Here is a 20,429-nt window from a genome sequence, read left to right as displayed (position 1 = left end):
AGAGAGATATTTTTAATTGTAAAGGGGTTAATTGGTATTCCTCATTTGCATTCCTTTCTTCCTAAGTGGTGGCAATTTGAGCTCATCCACTGATAGGAATGGGTTTTATACTGATAGAATATGAAGGATCATAATATTTTCTCCAAGAATATAAGCAGGAGGGAAAACCAGAAATATGTTAACTGACATATGATGATTAGACAGCTATAGCTGAGGAGAAAACTGATTTTTCCTAAGAATTTATTTAGGGAGTGCCTGCAGGAAATTGTTTCCATAGTAATTAGAAGAATTTGATTATTTGATTTTAATTGTTTTATATCTGAGCATGAAAAAACAGCTTGCATTGGTCAAAGTATTCACCGTAACTTGCATGTTGCAAACTTCAACCCTTTTCTCTGTGGAGATAAGGATTTTCTGAATGTAGGAGTGAAGCTACTGGTCTTGCCTTTTACTCAGTCTGAGGTGGTGAGGGGAGTGTTTACGCAGCCCATGTCTAGCCACTCAGACACCTAAAATGAGGCTTATTTATAAACTGATGGGAACAAATTGGGCTTCTGTTCCCTGTTGCTCTCAAAGGGGTTTAGTTGGTCCATGACCAGAGGAACAGCTCGAGCTGCCATGTTACCTCTCACTTTCTCACCAGCCTGCTCTGACAATAAGATCTTCCCCTTGTACTGTTTAACCTTGGATCACTGCACAGGGTTTAAGCCAGGAGCAGCTAATGAGGGCTGGGGGAGCCTGGCCATGTGCCACCATGGCAAGCTGCCTGCACTGACTTCTGACTGCATGACAGTCAGTCTCCATCGTCTGCCTGCAGCTCTCCATGCTTGGACTGGGCTCCAGGGGCTGATCATCTCCTCGAGCTGGCTGCCTACAGACCAGAAGGAAGCTTAGAGCCCACCCAGTACCTTACATAGTTACTGCCTCTCCAAGTGTGACTCACTGATTTGGATGATGTGAACAGCTCAAGGTTACCAGCCTTCCTTGCCAGTTAAAATCCCCTGTATGAAGCCTTCCTCTTCGAGGTCATTGCTTCAACTCCAGAGTTAATGAGACAATCTTTGTCTCATTAGGAAAAGCAAACCAAGAAACAAACAGATATCCATGCCTGAGTCTCTTCTGCTGTGGCCATCTCTCCGTTGTCTTGAAGTCATCTTCCTGGCATTCTCAAATTTTCTTTTTTTCTTCTTTTCTTCTCCCCCTCCCCTTTTTTTTTTTGCCTATTTCTCCTTGATTCTTTTTTTCCCTTGCCTTCACTGAGCTGTGCAACCTTTCTCATGCTAAAACAGCTTTTTCATCCATACTTCACTTGCACTCCTGTCTCATCCTGAAGTGTGTAGCAAAAAATATTTCATGTGGATTTTGAAGTACTGAAAACAAACACCTTTGAAAAATACATGATATAGATGTGTCACTTATAAGCCTTAAGTATATTTTATTGTACCAATAGCATCTTTTCATTTCTTTGTGAGGTTAACACCTTAAAGAATTCAACCAACAGCAACCATTTACTCTTAAATACCATCTTAACATACATAACATAACTACATGTTTTAATAGAGGAATTTACTGATTTGTTAGTCCTAAAGTTCAAACTGCAATTTCTTATCTGAGTCTTTTCATCCTTTCAGTATTTACTGTGCCTTCGTGTAGCGATCCAGATGCTTTATTGGTGGAAGTGAATAACTGACTTTCCCTATCTTTGCCCATTTCCTAATGGAATTATGGGACTGATTTGCCTGTAGTGCTGGGGAAGAACTGCAGATTGTATCAATGAGTGCAGATGGGAGACTTCAAGTTTCAAGGGAGTTTCTCATCTCTCATTCCACAACCTCTTGTTCTAGACATCATCGTTGGTTGCTTTCACAGATTTTGTACTCTGTGGGGTTCCAGGCACCCTTTTTTTCAGAGTTCAGAAACGCTTTGAAGCTCACTGGAACTCCTTGTTCACAGCTGAGTCTCTGAGGAGCTTGGATGAAAGCAAGAAGTTGGCTGTTCCTGAGAGAGACCCAACAGGCCTGCCTTCCATCTGCTGGCCTGTGCTGGGTCTCTTGCTGCCCGCTGATCGCACAGGCAGGGTGGTCCTCTCACAGATAACATCCATGTGGTGCCAAAATCCCAGGCGAGTTCTCAGCTTGATCAGTTTCCCAATCTGCTTCGCCACACGGCCCTGTGGCATTTGTGCCAGCATAAGGCCAAAGGAATAGCTGGGGGTGGGGGAAAAGCAGAGCTGCATTCCTAGGTTGGTTCTTTTTTAGCTGCAGTGCTGGCTTACACAAATTTGGAATTCCTGGAGATTTTCCAAGTGCTCTGGTAAAGCACTTTGCAACTTATATCCGTGGCCACATTTGTGTACTGTGTACAAACCCTTCTCTGCCTGCCTCAAAGCAGCTGAGCGGTTGCATGTGCTTGTCAGAGTTGTGGAGTTTCTAGGGCAGGGAGCACTGCCTGTCAGCTCCCTGACTGCCTGCAGGATTTTCCTTTTTCCTGAGGCTTTAGCAGGCCAAGTCCCAGTGCCACAGCTTTAGCATGTGTGCTGCCTGGGCACTGGAGTCACTCAGATTGAAGCTTAAGCTCACTGGTAGTGTCAGTAGCATGGGGACTTTTCACTTCCAAAGTCACGGACCACCTTGGCAGAGGGACCATTCTCACGCTGTGAAGTGCCCTCTGCATTGTGTAGGGCAAGGAAGCGATTTGGCTGAAAAGAACACCATCCTCTTTGTTTTGGTGTTTTTTTTTTTTTTTTTTTTGGATTGTCCCTCATTCTCACCCAAAATTATTTCTCTTCTGGATGGTTTCCATGACCCAGTTCCCTGCAAGGCCTCACAAATAGGAATGAGAACCAGGGTGGGGAGGTGACAAACAAACTTAAACTGCCTGGCCTTTGTATTCCATAGGAAAAAGAGTGCTTCTTTGGGGCTAGAAAATTGAGGCTACTAGAGCAGGAACAGAGCATCGTGTGAGTGCAACCATACTGACACAGCTGGCTTTATCCTGGAATAACAAACCCACCTACTATCCCCTGTATGAGATGAACAGTGAAAGCACAGTTTTACTAGTACAACTGCATCTGCGTTGGGAGATTTTACCAGCATCCACTATGCTATAAATACAGATGTCTGTATATGGGACCTGACCATAGAAATGTATCTTTACCAGCTTTAATTGATTTTAGCTAGGAGCTAACTGGCTCCAGAAGAACTACTTATAGCTTAACATTTCTGTGGAAAATGTACCATTTAGTAATTAATGGGGTTGGAAAGCAGCCAGAATCTTTCAATCTCATCCCGTTTAAGAAAAAAGAATCAATTGACTCTTTTTTTGAATGGTAAATATCATGAAATATTTTACAACAAATCATGGTTTAAAATAGCCCAGTTGCACTAGCTGTCATGTAGGATAAATCACTTGCATCAGGGCATGATCTTTGTGATTTGTGGTCTATGCAAATAAGTGCAGGGTTTTGCTCCATATTTTGTATTCAGGCAAAGTTCCCCGTGGACTTCAATGGGAATTTTGCCTAAGCAATAACAGCAAAATTGGTCCCATGTGAAAAAAATTGATCACTGGGGAAAATTAAGAGATTTTTCTTAAAGGCACAGTTGGCAGTTAAGCATTTAACTTTAATTGGCTTTTCACATGAGTAGGGACCCCTCTACTGTTTTACCTTTAGAAGAATCCTCCTCAGAACTCTGAAGAGAGAAATGTGCATGATGGTTGTGGGAGGGATAGAGCCAGTGTGCTGCAGGGAAGTGAAAGAGTTCTACAGAGGGATGTGAAATAGCTGAAACAAATGGTGAGATGAAGTAATGAGAGCTTCCTTTAGTCTCATTGTGTTGGTAGTTTTACTTGTTATGGCAGCAGTGTGTATGTGAGGAGGGAGAGAGGGGCAAAAGCAGTCAAATGTGGATGGGAGAGGGAGCAACTGCAGAACTTGCAGGGTTTTAAGAATGCTTGAGGGGAAAAGGTGCAAACAATAAAGCTTATCTAGGGCATGGCATGAAATTATTTGGGAAAAGCAACCTTGAAGGCTCAATTTATTTCAGCATGTCATGTTGAAAATTAATTGCAAATAGATCCTTAAGTTTTCACTTTGCTTAGCATGATGGTAGGTGGGTACTAAGAGCATGCACAAACAAAATCTGAGACAGTTTCTTAAGGTCAAGGTTCTGGTGAGGACTGTGCTTGGGTTTGGATGTAGTTTGTTTTCTATGCACTTTCCTCGAATTAACCCACTTCCATTTAAAAATATTTATTAACTCAGGTTTAAATCCAAATAAAAATCTAAGGAGATTTTGTTTTCATTTGGTGCTAAAGGCACATCACAGTGATTACTAAGCAGACTTAGAATGAAGCATAGGTAAGACTGTCATTGAAAATTTCACTTGCCTCACATATGAGACGATGATAGTCTCTGTGAGGAAACTATTGTTTTATTGTGAAATTAAGACACTTAAATGGGTCCTAGTGGTTGGGACTGACTAGAACCAGATGGTAGGTGCTAGAATCAAGAAAAGCTGAATACAACTTCTAGAAAGGTCAAGAATAATAGCAAGGTCTAGGCTAAGAGATGTGGCCAGGAGTCAGGCAATAAATCCATACAACAATGGGCATGAAGTGGTGAGAGCAATTGCAGACTGGCAGCAATAAAAAATAGGAGCCAGGACTAAGCACATAGGAAATGGGAAAGAACAATTGAAACTAAGGAGGCAGAGTAAAAGAGAAATAAGCAAACCAAGTTTAAGTTAGCTTAGTCAAGCAACTTGTTAATCAGCCAAAGTCAGCATCTTGATGACCTTGTATTTTTAAGGGTGAGTAAACTGCCCACCTTTAGCTTCCACTGTGATGATTCTGGCTTGCTGAGCCTTTGGTCTTGGCAAAACCTGACTGATAGGAACCCTGTCTCATTTGGCTGCTGCATGGACAGGTCTTGTTCAGTAGTCTCTCTATTCCAGTTCCCTGGGATGCAGAGTTTGGGTGCAGGAATGTAAGTTCATATCACTCTCCCCTTGGTTAGGTGTCAGGAATCTCCAGGTTTAAGTCCTCAATTTCTGGTTTTTATTTCAGATTTTTTTTTAGCCCCTGTGGAATCTCCATTCTTAGAGCTCTTCATCTATGGCCTGCTGGTCAGATATAAAAATTTGTCATGGAACTGCCTTCTCTGTAGAAACTTTAGATGATATGTGGAGTGGTGCATTCAAAGAGAAGAAACCTGTCCTTTTTGAGCCTCATAAACATAAATAATTACATAACAGTCCCTGCATCAAGTCAGGTGTTACCAGCTTCAGGTCTGGAAATGTGGGGCTTCCTTTTCTTGGGGAGCCTTCCTTCTCTATTCACAAACCAGGACAGAGACTGAGTCACAGGCACTGAACTCCAATCCATCTGTCCTCAAGCTTCCCTTCAGGGACGGCCAGACTGTTGTTCTCAGTCAGTAAGTGGTCTGTTAGCATCTTAAATGAATATTCTCCTCCTCTTGAAAGCCCTTTGTCTCTCCACTGCCTGCAGTCTTGAGCCCTGCAAATCCTGAGCATGTCAATTGAACCTGAAAGGGCTCCTCATCCCCTGGACAAAGAAACTTCCTGCAGCAGTCTGCCCTCTCCTTGTTACATACTGTGTGCTCCAGCCTACTCACAGCCAGGCAGAGGCTGGGGGATCCCACAAGTAGTTGCCAGTGTGCAGCTCCACATTGTTCATCTTCTCTTTTCCTGGTGTGCAAATGCCAGCCACAGGTCAAGTGACATCTCTCTGTCTGTCTGTATATTTGTTATATATGTGAGCATGTACATACATGTACATAAATAAAGTAGGTTAATCTATATGCTATGTAATGAAGCTTTGCAAGAGTTTTTCAGAAATTCAAAGTGAGTGCAAGTAATCTACATCTACTGGAGTTATGTGTTGTTGTAAGCTCCAGGAGGGATGTGGAGCAAAGAAGATGGGGAGAGGGGATTGACAGCTACTGTGAGGAATGAATGGTTCTCCACTGGTAGCTCTTTGGAGGCCTGGAAGCCAGGTGTAGTCCTCTGCAACATGAGAACACAGGTAATAATTTGTGGAGGTGCATAGATTTGTACTGATTAGGATTCCTTCATAACCTAGGAGTGAAAGCCAGTCACGGCTTAATTAGGGTTGTCATTAAACATGTTTAAAGGTGATCGTAGCACTGTGCTGTAAGAAATTTGGGAATAAAAATGAATGACATAAAACACGCTACCTGAATTTTGGTCCAGCCCTTCTGTTGTTCACACAGGAAGTACCATGATTGATTCTGTAGGTGCTTTTTCATGGCTTGATGTTATCTGACTATGGAAGCAAATGAGAGACTTTTGTGTGTGATAACCAGGAATGGAACTGCCAGCCTTGCAGAGGTCATGATGTAATCCCAGTGCCCTTTCCATAGTGCTACTGGAAGAAAAAATGGACATTTCCTCCCACAGCTGATGGAGATATGGTCCGCAGTAACCCTGGTGCAAGAACAATAAATGTGGACACTCCCTAAGGTGTAATAACATGTAGTCTAGAAGATGATTGTATATTAGTAAGTTCAATTACTGGGATGAACCATGTGGTGAAGACATAGCCAAGTGTTTCACACTTTCAGATTAAAATTACTAGTTCTTCAAGTTGCTTATGAAGTTGCAATGATTTTACAGTAATGTTTTTGTTAAAGTAACTTGGAAAGAAATTTAACTGTGCAGTTTCTCTGTTTTTAGTGCATGATTTGGGGCAGAGTTAGGGTCCTGGAGAAGTGCTGGAAAAAAGAGGATATCATGTGATAGGAATCTCCAGTTGATGAAAATGAAAGTATTCCCCAATTACCACATGGCCACAGCTGCTTTTAAGGTATCCTTCAAGGAAGGAAAAAATCAGAAGCAGAACTGCAGGTTTGCCTCTGGGCTAGGAAAAAAACTCTCTTCCCACGACTGCCTCCAGTTCTACATTCTAGGTACTTCCCTTCCAGGTCTTTTTTCCTGACACAAAGGAAACCCCTCCATATCTTCAAGTCCTATTCTTCTGACTTTGTAACCCTTCTTAAGGGTAACCCTTTTGAAACGGTCTCTTGGAGATGTAATGTGGAAGTTTGTGTCCTGTTTCACAGAGTGGCAAGAGGTGTGCTGGGACATGCAACTATTACAGTGAGCAGGGAATGAATTACTAATGAATATGAGAGACAGTTTTAGAATCAGGCTTTTTTCAGGCTGCGCTTTCAATGCATGAAGGTGGTCACCATGTTTTGCAATGTGTCTTGGTGGCTATCTTGAAGGCTGTTGAATGTGAGGAAATATTGATATTCCAGCTGGGGGGAAATAAATCTGCAGGAAGTTCTCCCGTGCTCTGTAGGCAGGGTCTTATTTTGTATCAGCACAGTTTTTCATGTGAACATGCATTACTTTTGAAAGCATTTCATTCTGTGACTATAATTCCTGTTATTAGTTTTAGAAATAAATTCAACTGCTTTTGTAGCATCAGAATCAAGATTTATGCTGGAGAAAAATATGCCTGTAACTTAAGAAAGGAGAAAGAATCAAATAGCGTTTAACAATGGGGTAACACAATCTGTGCACATTCAGCCATCGCCCCTTTCCTGGCTTTGGCACAGGGAGTGAATGCTTTTGCTTTGTGTCCAGGCTGCAGGTTTGGGGGGAGAGAAAGCAAAACTGCACATACTCTGCAAGGAGGAGCTATAACACAGATTGATCCAGTTCAGAAGAAAGGAAATGTTTTCTTCCAAACCATTACACAAATTCTGGATGAGCATTAAACTGTGTAGTTTCACCCTGAATGCTTTTCAAACAGAATGCTTCTTTCCGGAGTGTGCATATCAATATAAGTAAAACGGCATAAATGTCACGCTCAGTCTGTCCGAGCGGCGTAGTTTTGTTCTCGTGCAATGGGAGCAGGTGGTGGGAGGTTGTTTTGATGGGTTGAGAAGCTCCTCCCCTCCTTCCCCAAGCAGCAGCAATCTCATCTGCGTCAGCAGTAATTGTGTGCCTTGCACTGCTTTTCAGTGAGGGTGAGTGCAAAAGATACATCAGTATGAGGTATCAAACTGAGGCGTAGATGTTCCTTTTAAGTGGCTGCTCATTTCCTTGAGCCATAATATGGGCTAAAGGTTAACTTACACAATCTCCGTGGAAGAACAATTTCTCTTTTTTTTTTTTTTTGGGAAGGGAGAAGGAGGGGGAAAGGGCGTTGTTTCATATTCTTTCCCACCTATAGACTCCATGTGATGTACAGTGCTGCTCATGCAGATTTTTTTTTTTTTTTACCCCCCACTGGATTATTTGCTAATCAGACTTCAGTGCAGCGGAGATAAGAGCGAGACTGTTGCCTAGCTCCCGAGCCCGGAGCCAGGACCGCCGCCGCTGCCGCTCCGCCGTCGCGCCTCTCCATGGGCCCGGCGCGGCGGAGCTGTCCGAGGTGCTAGGATGATGCTGGCTGCGCGGGGGGTCAGGGCAGCCGGATTGCAGCAGGAGAGGAGCCCCACAGTCCTGCTGGCACCCGAAGGTAGGCTTGCTCTTTGTTTGAGAATTCCTGATTAATCAACAACAGCACCAACAGAGCCAGGCAGCCGGTGAGAGCAAGCCTGCCTGTAGTCACGGGGGAGAGAGAGACGATGCCACAAGCCAGACTGCTTCAGACCTTCTGTATTTGAGTGGCAATGAGCGAGCGAGCGTCTTTCCTTGCTGCAAGAAGCCATTCGGATAGGATATTTGCTCTTCCTCATATTCCTTTCTTTTTGTCTCCACGGAACATATTCAAATGAGGCACCTTAGAAATCTCTGTGTTAGTGCATATGACGGTGCCGTAATCGTCTGTGTTGTAAAGTGGGTAAAAATCATCCAGTTTCTTCTCTGCTGGACCTCAAAGCAGGGTGTTGTTTATACCCTCCCATTATCCATACCCTCTCTTCTCTGAATGTGGATTTAAAGAAGCAAGCACTTGTCTTTTCTTTCCACTGCATTTTTTTTTTTTCAAAGCCAAACTTTCCATGCCATTTTAATCATATGCTAAGAAGATCTGTAACATAACGCATTGACTTGTAGCGATGTCGAATTCTACAATCTGGGCAATTCTGCCAGCAAGATTTAATGCACTTTAACTGAAGAAAAAACTGAGCCTAACTGAAAATCTGTTTCTTATGGTGCTGAAATATCCCTTCCGACTGCACTGAGGTAACCACAGGAAAGGGCTTTTACAGGCAAAAGTCACCTTTGATTATTGCACTTAGTGGTCCCCGTGGACTTAGATTTTGGTACGTACATATTTTAATACATCCTATGAGCATGCTAATGAAATATGGTGCTAATTAGAATGAAAAAATAATATTACGAAGTGAAATAATGAATAGTCAGAGTGCATAATGAGGTTGCATGTATTTTTAGACTGTATTAACCAAACCATTGCTAAACTAAAGGCCGAAGTCTATTTGACTGGTTTTGTGTACTTCACGTGTTGATTGTGCTTGTAATAGAGACATTTTGTAGCTGAATTTTTTTTTGTTTGTAAAAAGCCCTGTTAAATAATTAAAACCATTCTTTTATATTTTCTGATTAATGAATTGAAATAATTTCCAACATCTATGCTAGTTACTTATCAGACCTGCTGTACCATTAATATTTTACAACATATGAACATGATGCTGGTGATAGTGAAATCTCCATTTCATTTTCTTAAAGAGGAGGAAAAAATAAGTCCATCAGCAAGAAGCTCGTGATTTCTTCTGAGTTCATATGCACTCCTGTTTGCACACAGAATCTCTGTGTATATGTCTGTGTGTTGTGTGATTTTATTTCTTCTTGTTGTTTATAAGTCTTCTGCATCATATTGGGAGGTAAAATGTCATAATTGCACTTAAGTGTTGGCCATTCTGAACCTGGGTTTGTAATTGTCCAATACCCATGGGGTTAGGAGGATGCCTTGTTTTCCTCAGGGGACAAAAGTAATAAAAGTGTTGCTGTATTGCAAAGTAACAACAGCTTTTTACATCCTGGAGTCATAGAGGAGTCATTGTTAGCAAAGACCTTTTTCCTTTTCAAGAGGCATCTGCAAGGGAGCCAAAATTCAAGTCTCAGGGTATTTTTTTTTGGTTCTTACAACTATAGGGAACACAGCTCTTCCATAGGAGGAATAGAACATCTATAGAAATGGACTATTTCTTTAAATCCATGTAGTAGCATTCACACTCTACTGAAGGAGACTCTTTTAACCTCTTGAAGTGAAGGGCTCAGCACTACTTAGCTTCAGTGATTTTGCCCAGGTGCTAGAGCTTGTGCTGTGCAGTACAATGAGGACCAGGTATATAATCTGTCCCAGTCAAAATACAAAACGTGTTTTGTACTTCCAAATAATGGTAGTGGTTCTTTGGTTCTTTTTTTTTTAAATATGTGCATATATAGTTGTCAAATGACACACAATAGGAAACTTGCAGCCAGTTTCAGAAGGTCTTTCCTCTTTGACATTGGAATTTAATGCGTCACCGTGTGTGAAAACAGTAAAGCCATTTCATTGTTAGGAATGACCAGGGGATGTAACTCTAAGAAGCATGTCTTAGCAATTTATATCATCACATTCAAGTGCTTGGATATTTCAAATCTCACTTGATATAAGGCACAGTTATGATAAGAGTTCTGCAAACTAGTCTCTAGTATATTTTTACATCACCAAATTTTTGTTGGTCACAGCAAAAGTATTTTTTTTTTTGTACATCCAATACCATTAGGTCCTTATTAGTGCTGCTGTGGTCAGCAGTTTGTGAAAACTGGATATGGCTGGCCTGTCTACTTTGCTCTTATTTTCTTGCAAGCAACTAGAATGCAACAGCTCAAACTCGAGGGTTGATAGGCTGATTAGCATCCTTGATTTGTGCAGAATCCTTTTAATATACTGAATTTAGTGGAGGGAGTTGATAGGTAATGTGAAAGCAGATGTGTTTTCAAGGAGAGGAAGCAGTATTTGGGAGGGAATCAGGCAGGACTGGAGAGGTGTGTAGTAGGTCTTTATAAATTAGATATTGGATTCATGACTCTGGGCAACTCCCCACTTGCTATTCCAGTCTCTGTTCTCCTACGTTAAAATTAAAAAAAAAAAATCCCTCTGCTTTGGAAGAAGGCAATCAGTGCCTTTGTCATTACTTCAAAAAGCTCCTTCAGTTTAATGTCAGCATTGCCAATTTTCAACGCAGCACAGCTGCAGCTTATGGCTGTCAAGCAAGCTGAAAAGCAACTGATATTTTGGGGATCCTCATGTGAATAAGAGGGAGAATGGCATGTCTGAATCTTCACGTGTGTAGCACTGCTTGAATACTGTGATATTGGGTCGATTACTCCTCGTATTCTGAAATCAATATTTTTGCACACTGATCATTTGAAAAGGAGGAGCTTTGTGCTTTGACCGAGAATGTTGTATATTTGGCATCAGAACAAATAGTTAAATTAGAAGTAGGGTATGCAACAGTCTTGTGAAACACAATGCATTATGCTCCCATAGAAACTGTGTCTGAATCAATACAATGATCTTGAATTTAGTTATGTAAATATTTCTAAGCAAACCAGGAAGGGGACCGCTTGCCCTTGCCAGTAAACCAGATGCACTGGCAGGAAAGGAAAAAAAAAATAATCTTTCTTGCTTTACTCCTCCCATGCTGACAGCTGAAAGCACGAGCCAGGGCAGTGTGAGCTGCTCTGTGCTCCTTTGCCAGTGTCCCTCTGATTTAGGGGTACCTGGAGGGGCAAGTGTCAGTGAGTATGAAGGGGTGTGATTGTGTTTTTTCTCTCAGAGAGGTTTCACATCGTGTTAGTTTGACCTTTAAGAAGCAAAGTGAACATGATTGAGAACTCCTCCTTTGTCTCCATGTGCTCAGGTGAATTTTCAAAGATGTTCATGTTCAGTGAACACTCAGAACCAAGTTCCTCCAAACAATTTTTGTTGACTTTGTAGTTTGTTGACTTCCAACAGCTGAATTCCAGTGCTTTTCCTCTGCCCTGCTGTCTCCTTTTGTTCCTTCACAATGAGGAGGAGAAAAAGAAAGGAGTGTCGAAACAATTTTTCAAATGGTGCAACTCCTAGTTAGAATTTTCCAGGGCTGCTTGATTTCAGAAAAAAAAAATGCACTGAAAGCAATTTGATTGCAAATACTTAGGTGACTCTGTATGGCACTTGTCACTGACTAACAAAATCCCTGACCACAGTGTGCATGTTAGGGGCACCAGAATGGTGGTGCCTCACCTACAGCTTGCATTACTTATTTAGCAACTTGCATTTGCATAGTTTTAATCAAATATAAATGTACTCCAACACAACACTTGCCTGTACTTGTATCTGCCCTGGCAGATGGTTAGGAATTGCTCACTGCCTGAGTTTACAAGTCAGCAGAACCTTTGATCAAAGGTTGATCAGTGCTGTCTGCCATTTTCCAAGGAGGGGGACAGCAGGCACTGCATGGGACTCCATGGGCCACATGTATTGGTTGCAACCTATTGCAGTTGTTATGCACATTTTTTAGGGTAACACGGATCTCTGCAGTGGCATTAATACCTGTAAATAAAATTGGTCCTAGTGTGCCTTGCAAGGAATACTAATACTATAAAAATGTTTACAGTAATTAGTTAAGCTTTTTGCACCAGCTGTTTGCATTTTTAATCCCTGTTTAAGTATAGTATGCACAACTGTAAATTATTAGTAAATGCAGTGAGGGTATAAAATACCATGCAGGCAGGAGGCAGAGGGGTTTTGATCCAGAAAATGCTTGCTGCTTGCACAGAGGCTTTTTGGAGTTGGTGCCATACGTGCAGGTTTAAGGTTCTGAAATACATGTCTTCCCCAACTACCTCCAGGAAGTACCCCAAACTGAATTTGGTGTTATGAGTGTGCAAGCATCACAGTCACAGGAGGAGCTCAATAGCTACAGTTGCTCGGTACGGTTGCAGGATTGGACCTCAGTTAGGACAAAGAATATATTTTGGTCTATCTATTAAACAGTGTGTAAGTTTTGTCATTCTGCATGAATTTAGTAATAGAAAACATCAGCAATAAACTAGCACATAAAGAATCTCATCAGTGCATGCAGCAGAATAAAAGCTTTTTATTTCAGTCTTTTTGCAACTGGAATGACTTTATCCTCCTGTTCAAAAAATAAACATCATAATAAAAGGAGATCTGGTATATCCTAAGTGGCAGCTCATTTTTGACTTACAAAGTGAGAGAAAAACAATGAGGGAAAAATATGCAGTATTGTTGTCACAAAAGAGAATGTGAAGTAGATGAAGTTCTATGTCTTGGGGAAAAATGAATCAGAACTGCATTTATTTAAAGCCTGTTGAAGTTATCATCAGTATAAAATTTTCTACTATATTTCAGGAGTAAAATCTGGTTACTGGAGAAATCAATGGCAATACTGCCATTGAGTTTTCTAGGGTGAGGTTTCTCTGTTGTGCAAGTTTATTTCAATTTAATTGAACATATGCACAAACAAAGCTTTATTAGAAGTCCAAAATGGAAAAGCCAGTGTAATAGCCATCTGCAGGGGGAAAATGGCCTGGACTTGAACCATCAAAGAGCAGATATCATTTAAAGAGTTAAGAGACAGTGGAGTTAGAGGTGTCTATGCTGTTAGCATTGGCTTTAGTCAGGTAGGTGTCATGCTGTAGAGGCACACTCCTAGGAAGGGGCTTTGGTAACTGGACTTACTTTTTTTTTTAATCAGCAAGGTTGGGAATTGGTCTAAAATAATGTCTGCTGAAGCACCAGTAACAGTGGCAGAATCTGTTTAGCTCATTATCAGCTTTGCAATTTACTCCTTTGCAGATAGTGTGCCACTTATGGTGAATATATGGAATGGCTGAATGCCTGTTCCAACCCAGTGGAGTTCTAGTCTGTTCCAATGTCAGAGCTGTGTAAAATGCCATGCGTGCACATTGGGCTGCACTAAGACCTCCTTCACTAGTTTTACCCTGCAGGGATTAGTAGGAGATGCTTATACCCATGCCTGAAAATGTTTAAAGATCATTTCAGTGACCCTGAACATCAGCCTTATGCTCATGTTGAGGTTTAGTTGATAGAAAAGGTTGTCTGGGAGGCAGAAGAGGTAATAGGAGCAGACTCTTTGCATTCTCTGAATCTTCATCATTTTAACAGTCGTGTCATCATTGTATAGATATGATTTTGATATACAGACATGGGGAACAAGAGAAAATTACTGGTGTGCTTTTAAGGTATTAACTGCCTGAAACCAGATGCTTGTTGCCATTGTCACTTCAAGTAGTCAAAAACGGGGGAAAAACATTCAAGGGTGGAAAAATATTTCTCTGTTTTTTTCATCCCTTGCATTCTCATGGTCTGGGCTGTGCCTGATAGCCCAGAGTGGATTACTGGAATCCTGAAGAGCATTTTATTTATTTATTTATTTATTTAGAAGCAATGCCTATTCAGATCAGAATTTTACTTGTTCAACTATGTGATAAAGACTAGAAATATGACATAAGATTAGGAAATGGGGGAAAGATTTTTGTCGCTGATTACAAAGGAACCCTGTCCCTAAAAATCTGTGTGCAGACTGGATTCTCATTGTCTATTCAATAAGATCACTTCTAGTTGTAGTGCTGGCAGGGTTCTCGGGCTGATTCCGAGAAGTCACACAATCCTTCTTCGGGGAAGGGAGGAATGCTCTAGGAGTGAATAAGCAAATGTGCCTTAGAGACCTGAGTTCAGCTGCCAGGTCTGCCCACGGGTCACTCAGTCCCTCCTGCAGTGACTCCCCCATTGTAAAATGAGGACCCCACACAATACAACTCAAGGTTGTCCTGTCTCTGGACCTTACAGGACTCAGTGTTTAAAATAAGATGGCAAAACTATTTTTTTAATAAAGTTCTATTTTACTTATCTAGTAAGTAGTTAATCGAATGCATAGACTTTAGAGAGAGACAGCATATCTCTTGAAATTCTACCTTGACTTTAGTCTCCAGTAGTATTTACTGATGTGTCAATTCACCAGAGTTCTTGCAACTCCCAGGATGTCTGTTGATGAGTGGAAAACCTTTGGGGCCTTTCTGAGAGCTTTTAGGCTGCCTGCCATAGAGCCAGGAGTGACCTAAGGGTCTAAGTGTGTCTGCTCCTTGCTGCTTAGCTGGAGGTGCTGTGAACCCAAGTGCCTGTCATACCTGTGGAAGAAGTATGGAAGTCTGGAGAATTTCAGGGCTTTAGAGTTCTGAAGGACCCAGCTCAGCTGGGATGTCTTGTCCATTCTTGAGCCTCAAGTTAACAAGCTGTTGGGTAGCAGATGACCAGGGTTTATGGGCTCATATCTACATTACTAAGAAATACAGGAAACTATTTTACAATATTTCTGTCTAGATTTTGTACCTGATGAAAATTTTTTTGGAGAAAGGTATTTTGTTTCAAAAAATTGAACAATATTTTTCACCTGAACTTTGGAATATCTTGAAGAATAGGAATTTTGTTTGGTAATCTGCTCTGGTGCAGCCTTATCTAAACTGCAGAAAGGACCTATTGTCCTGTGATGAAAGCCTTCTCAATCTAATTCAAACTGAGATTGGGGGATGTCAGTGTCAATGCAACTGGTGGGTATTATAAAAAGGGAGAGGATGGGAGGAAACTTTTTTGGGATTTACAGTGTGTAATTGGGTGGATCTGCACGGCCTGGAAGAAGAGACTCTTGATTTTGTCTCCTCTTGTCTCGAGTAATGCTCTGTGTTCTGAATTGCTTTGTTTATTATCCTTTAAACAGGAGAAAGTCTGAAAAATTGTCTCTTATGAAGATGTTAATTACAACTGACACAATCTCGCTGTCATAAACCATAAGCTATTTTCCTACTGATTAAGGTATTATGTGTTTTTCAACCTGCAGGAAACGTTGCTTTCCTTTGTTCATTATCTCCTGCAAGATGATGAGTTCTAATCAGGAGGAGGTCACTTTGGGCGCTTTTCTCCAGTATATTGAAGATATGGGGATGAAGGCCTATGATGGCTTGGTTATACAGAATGCATCAGACATTGCTCGAGAGAATGATCGCATGAGGAATGAAACAAACCTGGCTTACTTGAAAGAAAAGAGTGAAAAACGTCGAAAACAAGAAGAAGCAATAAAACGGTAAATATTTTGATACAAAGATGAGTGGTCTGGCAGAGTGAATGAAAAGTGAGGGGCTCAGTCTCAGACATGGGAAATATGTGTAGACCAGTTGATTTCCAAGCAGCTTGCTGGTAAAAGCAGTGCAGACCACTGACCCATGTCAGGCTTCTAATTGCACTTTACACTGTGTAGACATGATGGTGAATGGTTCTTCCTCCCTCAGCGGAAGAGAGTATTCCCATCTAAATATATTCAGTTTGAGCTTGTGTGGCATCTTGAACAGGTGCGATTTGTAACAAAAAGTTTGGGTCTCAAGAATAAGAGATGTAGATCTAGTGAAAAATAGGTTCTCAACCTCTCAGTGATTTTAGATGGACAGTTTGTACTTTGTGCAAAGGTATATTTGTGTGTGAGCAAGACAGGGAGAGCCTCACAGGTCACAATAAACTTTCCTTTAGCTGATGTTTTAAATCTCGTAAATTTTCAAAGGTTTTTAATATCTATCTGAGGTTTTTTTTAAAAAAAAAAGTCTATTATTTGCGATTTCCTTTCCATTCTGCGAGCTCTGAAGTCAGTAACAATCTTGCAATCATTTAAAGGAAAATGGATCAAGCCCCTGATGGGCAGTACCCAATAATGGCTCTTCTTGAATAGTTCCATTGATTTTAATTGACATTTAATTGGAGGAGCACTTGCCTGACCTGGCCTCTTGTGCCAGTGGATATCAATGAAATCTCTGCAGCCTCTTGGAGAGGAGAAGGTTGAATGGAATATATATAAATATTTATTACATACACATTTGCATTATTTAAAAAAATGGGTTTCTTGAGGTGAGGTTAAAATCATCCATCTGAATACTATACTTTTATGTGGAAATGGATGGCTTGAGCACAAACTGAGAGACCTTTTGAATTTTTTTCCCCCAGCATGAGTCCTCTGTATTTCAGTTTAAGTGATTAAATTTTGTGCTATATCTTGGGTACTGTACATCCAGGTATAACAGACATGCTGTGCTGTGAAATTCAAGCACTACCTCAATAGTCTGATTATTTTGATGGAATATTAAAAAGAAAAGAGCAGCACATGCAGTTTGACAGAGGAGGGAGATAAAGGAATGTAAAGCAAAAATATGGCTGCTTTATGTTCTAAGAAGTGGAGCTTTTTGGATTGTCAGCAATTTAGTTGGAGTGATAAGAATAATGTAAAATTAAGGTGAATACAACTAACTAGGCTGTACTCTGGCTAACCTGTTTGCGTGTACTTTTGTATGTGTGACCATAAAGGCCACTAAGTACCAGAACAGGGGTTTTCTTGAAGTTTCTTGGGACATGAGAGAGTAAGTTGTAGACTGACCTGGTTCTTTGTAGTCCTCTAGCCAAGCTTCTCTACCTAACTTGAATGGTGGTAACAGTATTTCCTACATTGTGGTTTGTTTGTGTGGTTTTGTTTATTGATCCTGGCAAAGTGATTTGACGAAGAGCTCTGGACAAATACAGATTATTTAGGCTGAGCCAAACCATGAAATTCTTGCTCATGCTAAACTGATATCACTGAGGACAGAGTTCTGATCCTCAGTGATATCAGTTCAGCTGATCCTCAGCTGAAGACAGAAGGATTAAGACCAGCAACATAGTGGGTTTATTAGAGGAACAGCATGTATCTGCATGTGGATTGCATTTCCTGAATATTGGGCTTTTCTGTGGGAAACTGTTTGCAGTGGTCCCCTCTGATCCCTCTCCACCCATCTTATCTCAGTAACACTGAGGGGATAAACAATATCTCTCTGAGGGAAAAAAAAGTAGGAAAAACACCTTAGGAAATCTTGAAAAACGTTCTCTTCAAGTCTTGTTCTCTGTCTCTTTCTTATGGAAACTCGTAGAGGTAAAAAAAAAAAAAGATACTTGTGATCCTTGATCAGAAAGACTAAAAGCAATGACAGACCAAGGGAGAACATCTGATCTGTCTAAAGCAACCATGATGTCTGAAGTCACTTAGGCTGATTGCAATTGAGTCTGTTCCCTGTAGTAATCTCCAGAGATTCATCCAAAACCATGTTATCTATTGAAACATAGCAGACAGGAAAGGTAAAGTAGGATTATTGATTTCTTCTTTGTTCTCTTCTATATTCCTTAAGTCTTTACCTTATCTTGATGGATATTTATATTATCCCTAATTCCTGATACTGTGGCCTAGATAGAAAGTGGTGCACATGTGCAGTGATAACAGTGCTACCAGTCTGGAGACTACCAACAGTTGCAAAAAATCTCCTTAGCAACAAGGGAGTCATCCCCTGTGATTAACTGCAGGTAGATTTTTGAACAGGAGCAGGGGTTCCCACAAACACTCTTCTTTGGCATGTGGGGGTGAAAATAAAGCAGCTGTAAGTCCTTTGTACCTTATGAAAATTATCTGATAGTCCAATTACTGAATTGTTTTAGAAGCTAGTTTACCATTTTTGTATTTAGAAGCTATTTTAGTGTTCAGATGGTCTCTCTTAGAAGAAGGCTGGTTGTGTATATTAAAAACATAATAATGAGTAATGTATTAGCTAATAAAGTGGTGGTGGTCACACACAACACTATTTGGAAGCAGCTGTTATTTACCTAAATCATCTCATAACTATGCTGAATGACTTAAGTTCATTGAAATGCATTAGTCTGAGCAGTTTGAAAACAAGATCTGAAAAATGACCTGAAAAAAAAAAAAAGATGTTTCTTTGCACATTTTGCCTTCCAAAGAATACACTGTGTTGTCTTTCCTCAGTAGCACTGATGTACCTTCAGTGTGACTGCTGTCTCATCATGTGTGGCTCTGATAGGTTAATTGTGGGGAAAAATGTATGGATCTATTTTCAGGAGATAAACACAGCGTATTGGATTGGAAAAAAAACCCCAAGCAACTAGTCTTTGTCTGATCTTGCTGGGCTGAGTCAGCTGATCTGATCTGAATTTCTGACCTAATTTTAGTATGGTACTTAGCGATCATGCGGAGAAAATAAGGTTAATGTGCTGATTAGTAGCTGAGAGTAAGCCACAATAAATAAATATATATATCACCTAATGTTTAGACCTTTTTCTTCCATCTTTTATTTGTCTGGTCTCATTGCGTGACCATGTCTATTCAGGCAGCTGTGTCCAGACCAAGAGAACGTACTGGCATATTTCCCACAGAGCCTATAAATTGCAAATAAAGTTATGGAGCAGTATCATTTTCACTGGCAATAAAGTTGCAGTACTGTGACATGTACATTTGCCATGATACAATATCTGCCCTAGGCAGCATTTCTGGGAACAGAAGGTAGATTTGCCTCAGCTATTTTGGGTGCCAGGAAAAAAGTGAGTATTTGGAGTTTATATAGGGCATCTGTTAGAATGAGCAGTTGCTTTCTGAGTCACCCATAATTGAAATACATATATTTAGGTACTTTATTATACATTGTTTTGTGTGGATACTTCACCAATGCTTTTCTTAATTGCACGAATACCAACTCTTGTAAGGAACAAATAATGAACCCTCCTTCTCTGAAGGCTCAGACATGTTGCAGTAATAGATACACTTTTAAGAGATGTATTTTTTAGGCATAACTTGAGCTACTGTTTCTGTCAGGGAAGTTGTTGCTTTGATTTGTATCAATGTGAAGATGTGACTGCTCTGGTGTAAAGCTGGTGGTGTTAGTGGGCATGAATTTCTACCTGCCAAATCCTGGACTTAATCATCAAAATATTTACTTCTGCTGGTTTCCCTTACTTGTAGCTCATTCCCAGGACGTAAATGGCTCTGGAAAACCTTGTTTCTGCTTGTTGAGGGAAGTATCCAGGCAGATGCTGTCAATAGGAGGAGCTTTTAGGAGCACTGTTCTGTGCTAAAGCAAACAGAAATGGGCCAGCCAGCCAGTGGCAGAGTTAAGCTCTTGTAGTAAAGAAGGAATTGTAATGAACAGCTGTCATCCTAACCTCTCCTTTCTTTGGCAAAACAAGTATTGAAGACTAACCCATCAGCAAAAGTAAGATCATATTTTTCTCTTGCCTTTTTTTTTTTTTTTAAGTTGTGGAAGTAATTGAATTCAGGTATTATCTGTCTGCAGTGTTCTGTAGTTCCTATCCTTAGTTTCCTTCATGAACAAGATGAAAATTATGTGTCCTTCAGCTAAAAGTCGTGTTATCAAGCGTGGGTGACAGCAAGCAAATATAAAAATATTTCTATGCATGGGATTATTCACTGCCAAAAGCTCTGTTCGTCTGAGAAAATGTGTGTAATCTTAGACTATATGGACATGCTGAAGTGTTTCTGCCAGAGTAAAAAATAACCTAAATAAAATAATTTCATTATGAACTTA

The 20,429-nt window shown here is 40.6% G+C and overlaps 1 protein-coding gene across 5 annotated transcripts in view; it reads left to right on the top strand.

The window, feature by feature from the left end:
* Positions 1–7,995: 7,995 nt before the first annotated feature.
* The window catches only part of NYAP2 (neuronal tyrosine-phosphorylated phosphoinositide-3-kinase adaptor 2), a 134,440-nt gene continuing 122,006 nt past the window's right edge, over positions 7,996–20,429 (top strand). For 3 of the 5 annotated variants that reach the window (XM_032697811.1, XM_032697810.1, XM_032697808.1), the window contains exons 1-2: positions 7,996–9,259; positions 15,869–16,111. In XM_032697811.1, the coding sequence (XP_032553702.1) occupies positions 15,906–16,111 (206 nt within the window). In that variant the 5' untranslated portion in view covers positions 7,996–9,259; positions 15,869–15,905. The remainder of the gene's footprint in view (positions 9,260–15,868; positions 16,112–20,429) is intronic. The other 2 variants (XM_032697809.1, XM_032697812.1) reach the window with 2 other exon arrangements.

This window comes from Chiroxiphia lanceolata, chromosome 10 (genome assembly GCF_009829145.1).
Source record: "Chiroxiphia lanceolata isolate bChiLan1 chromosome 10, bChiLan1.pri, whole genome shotgun sequence".
NCBI classification, from domain to species: Eukaryota; Metazoa; Chordata; class Aves; order Passeriformes; family Pipridae; genus Chiroxiphia; species Chiroxiphia lanceolata.
This window is presented reverse-complemented; position numbering and strand designations above follow the sequence as displayed.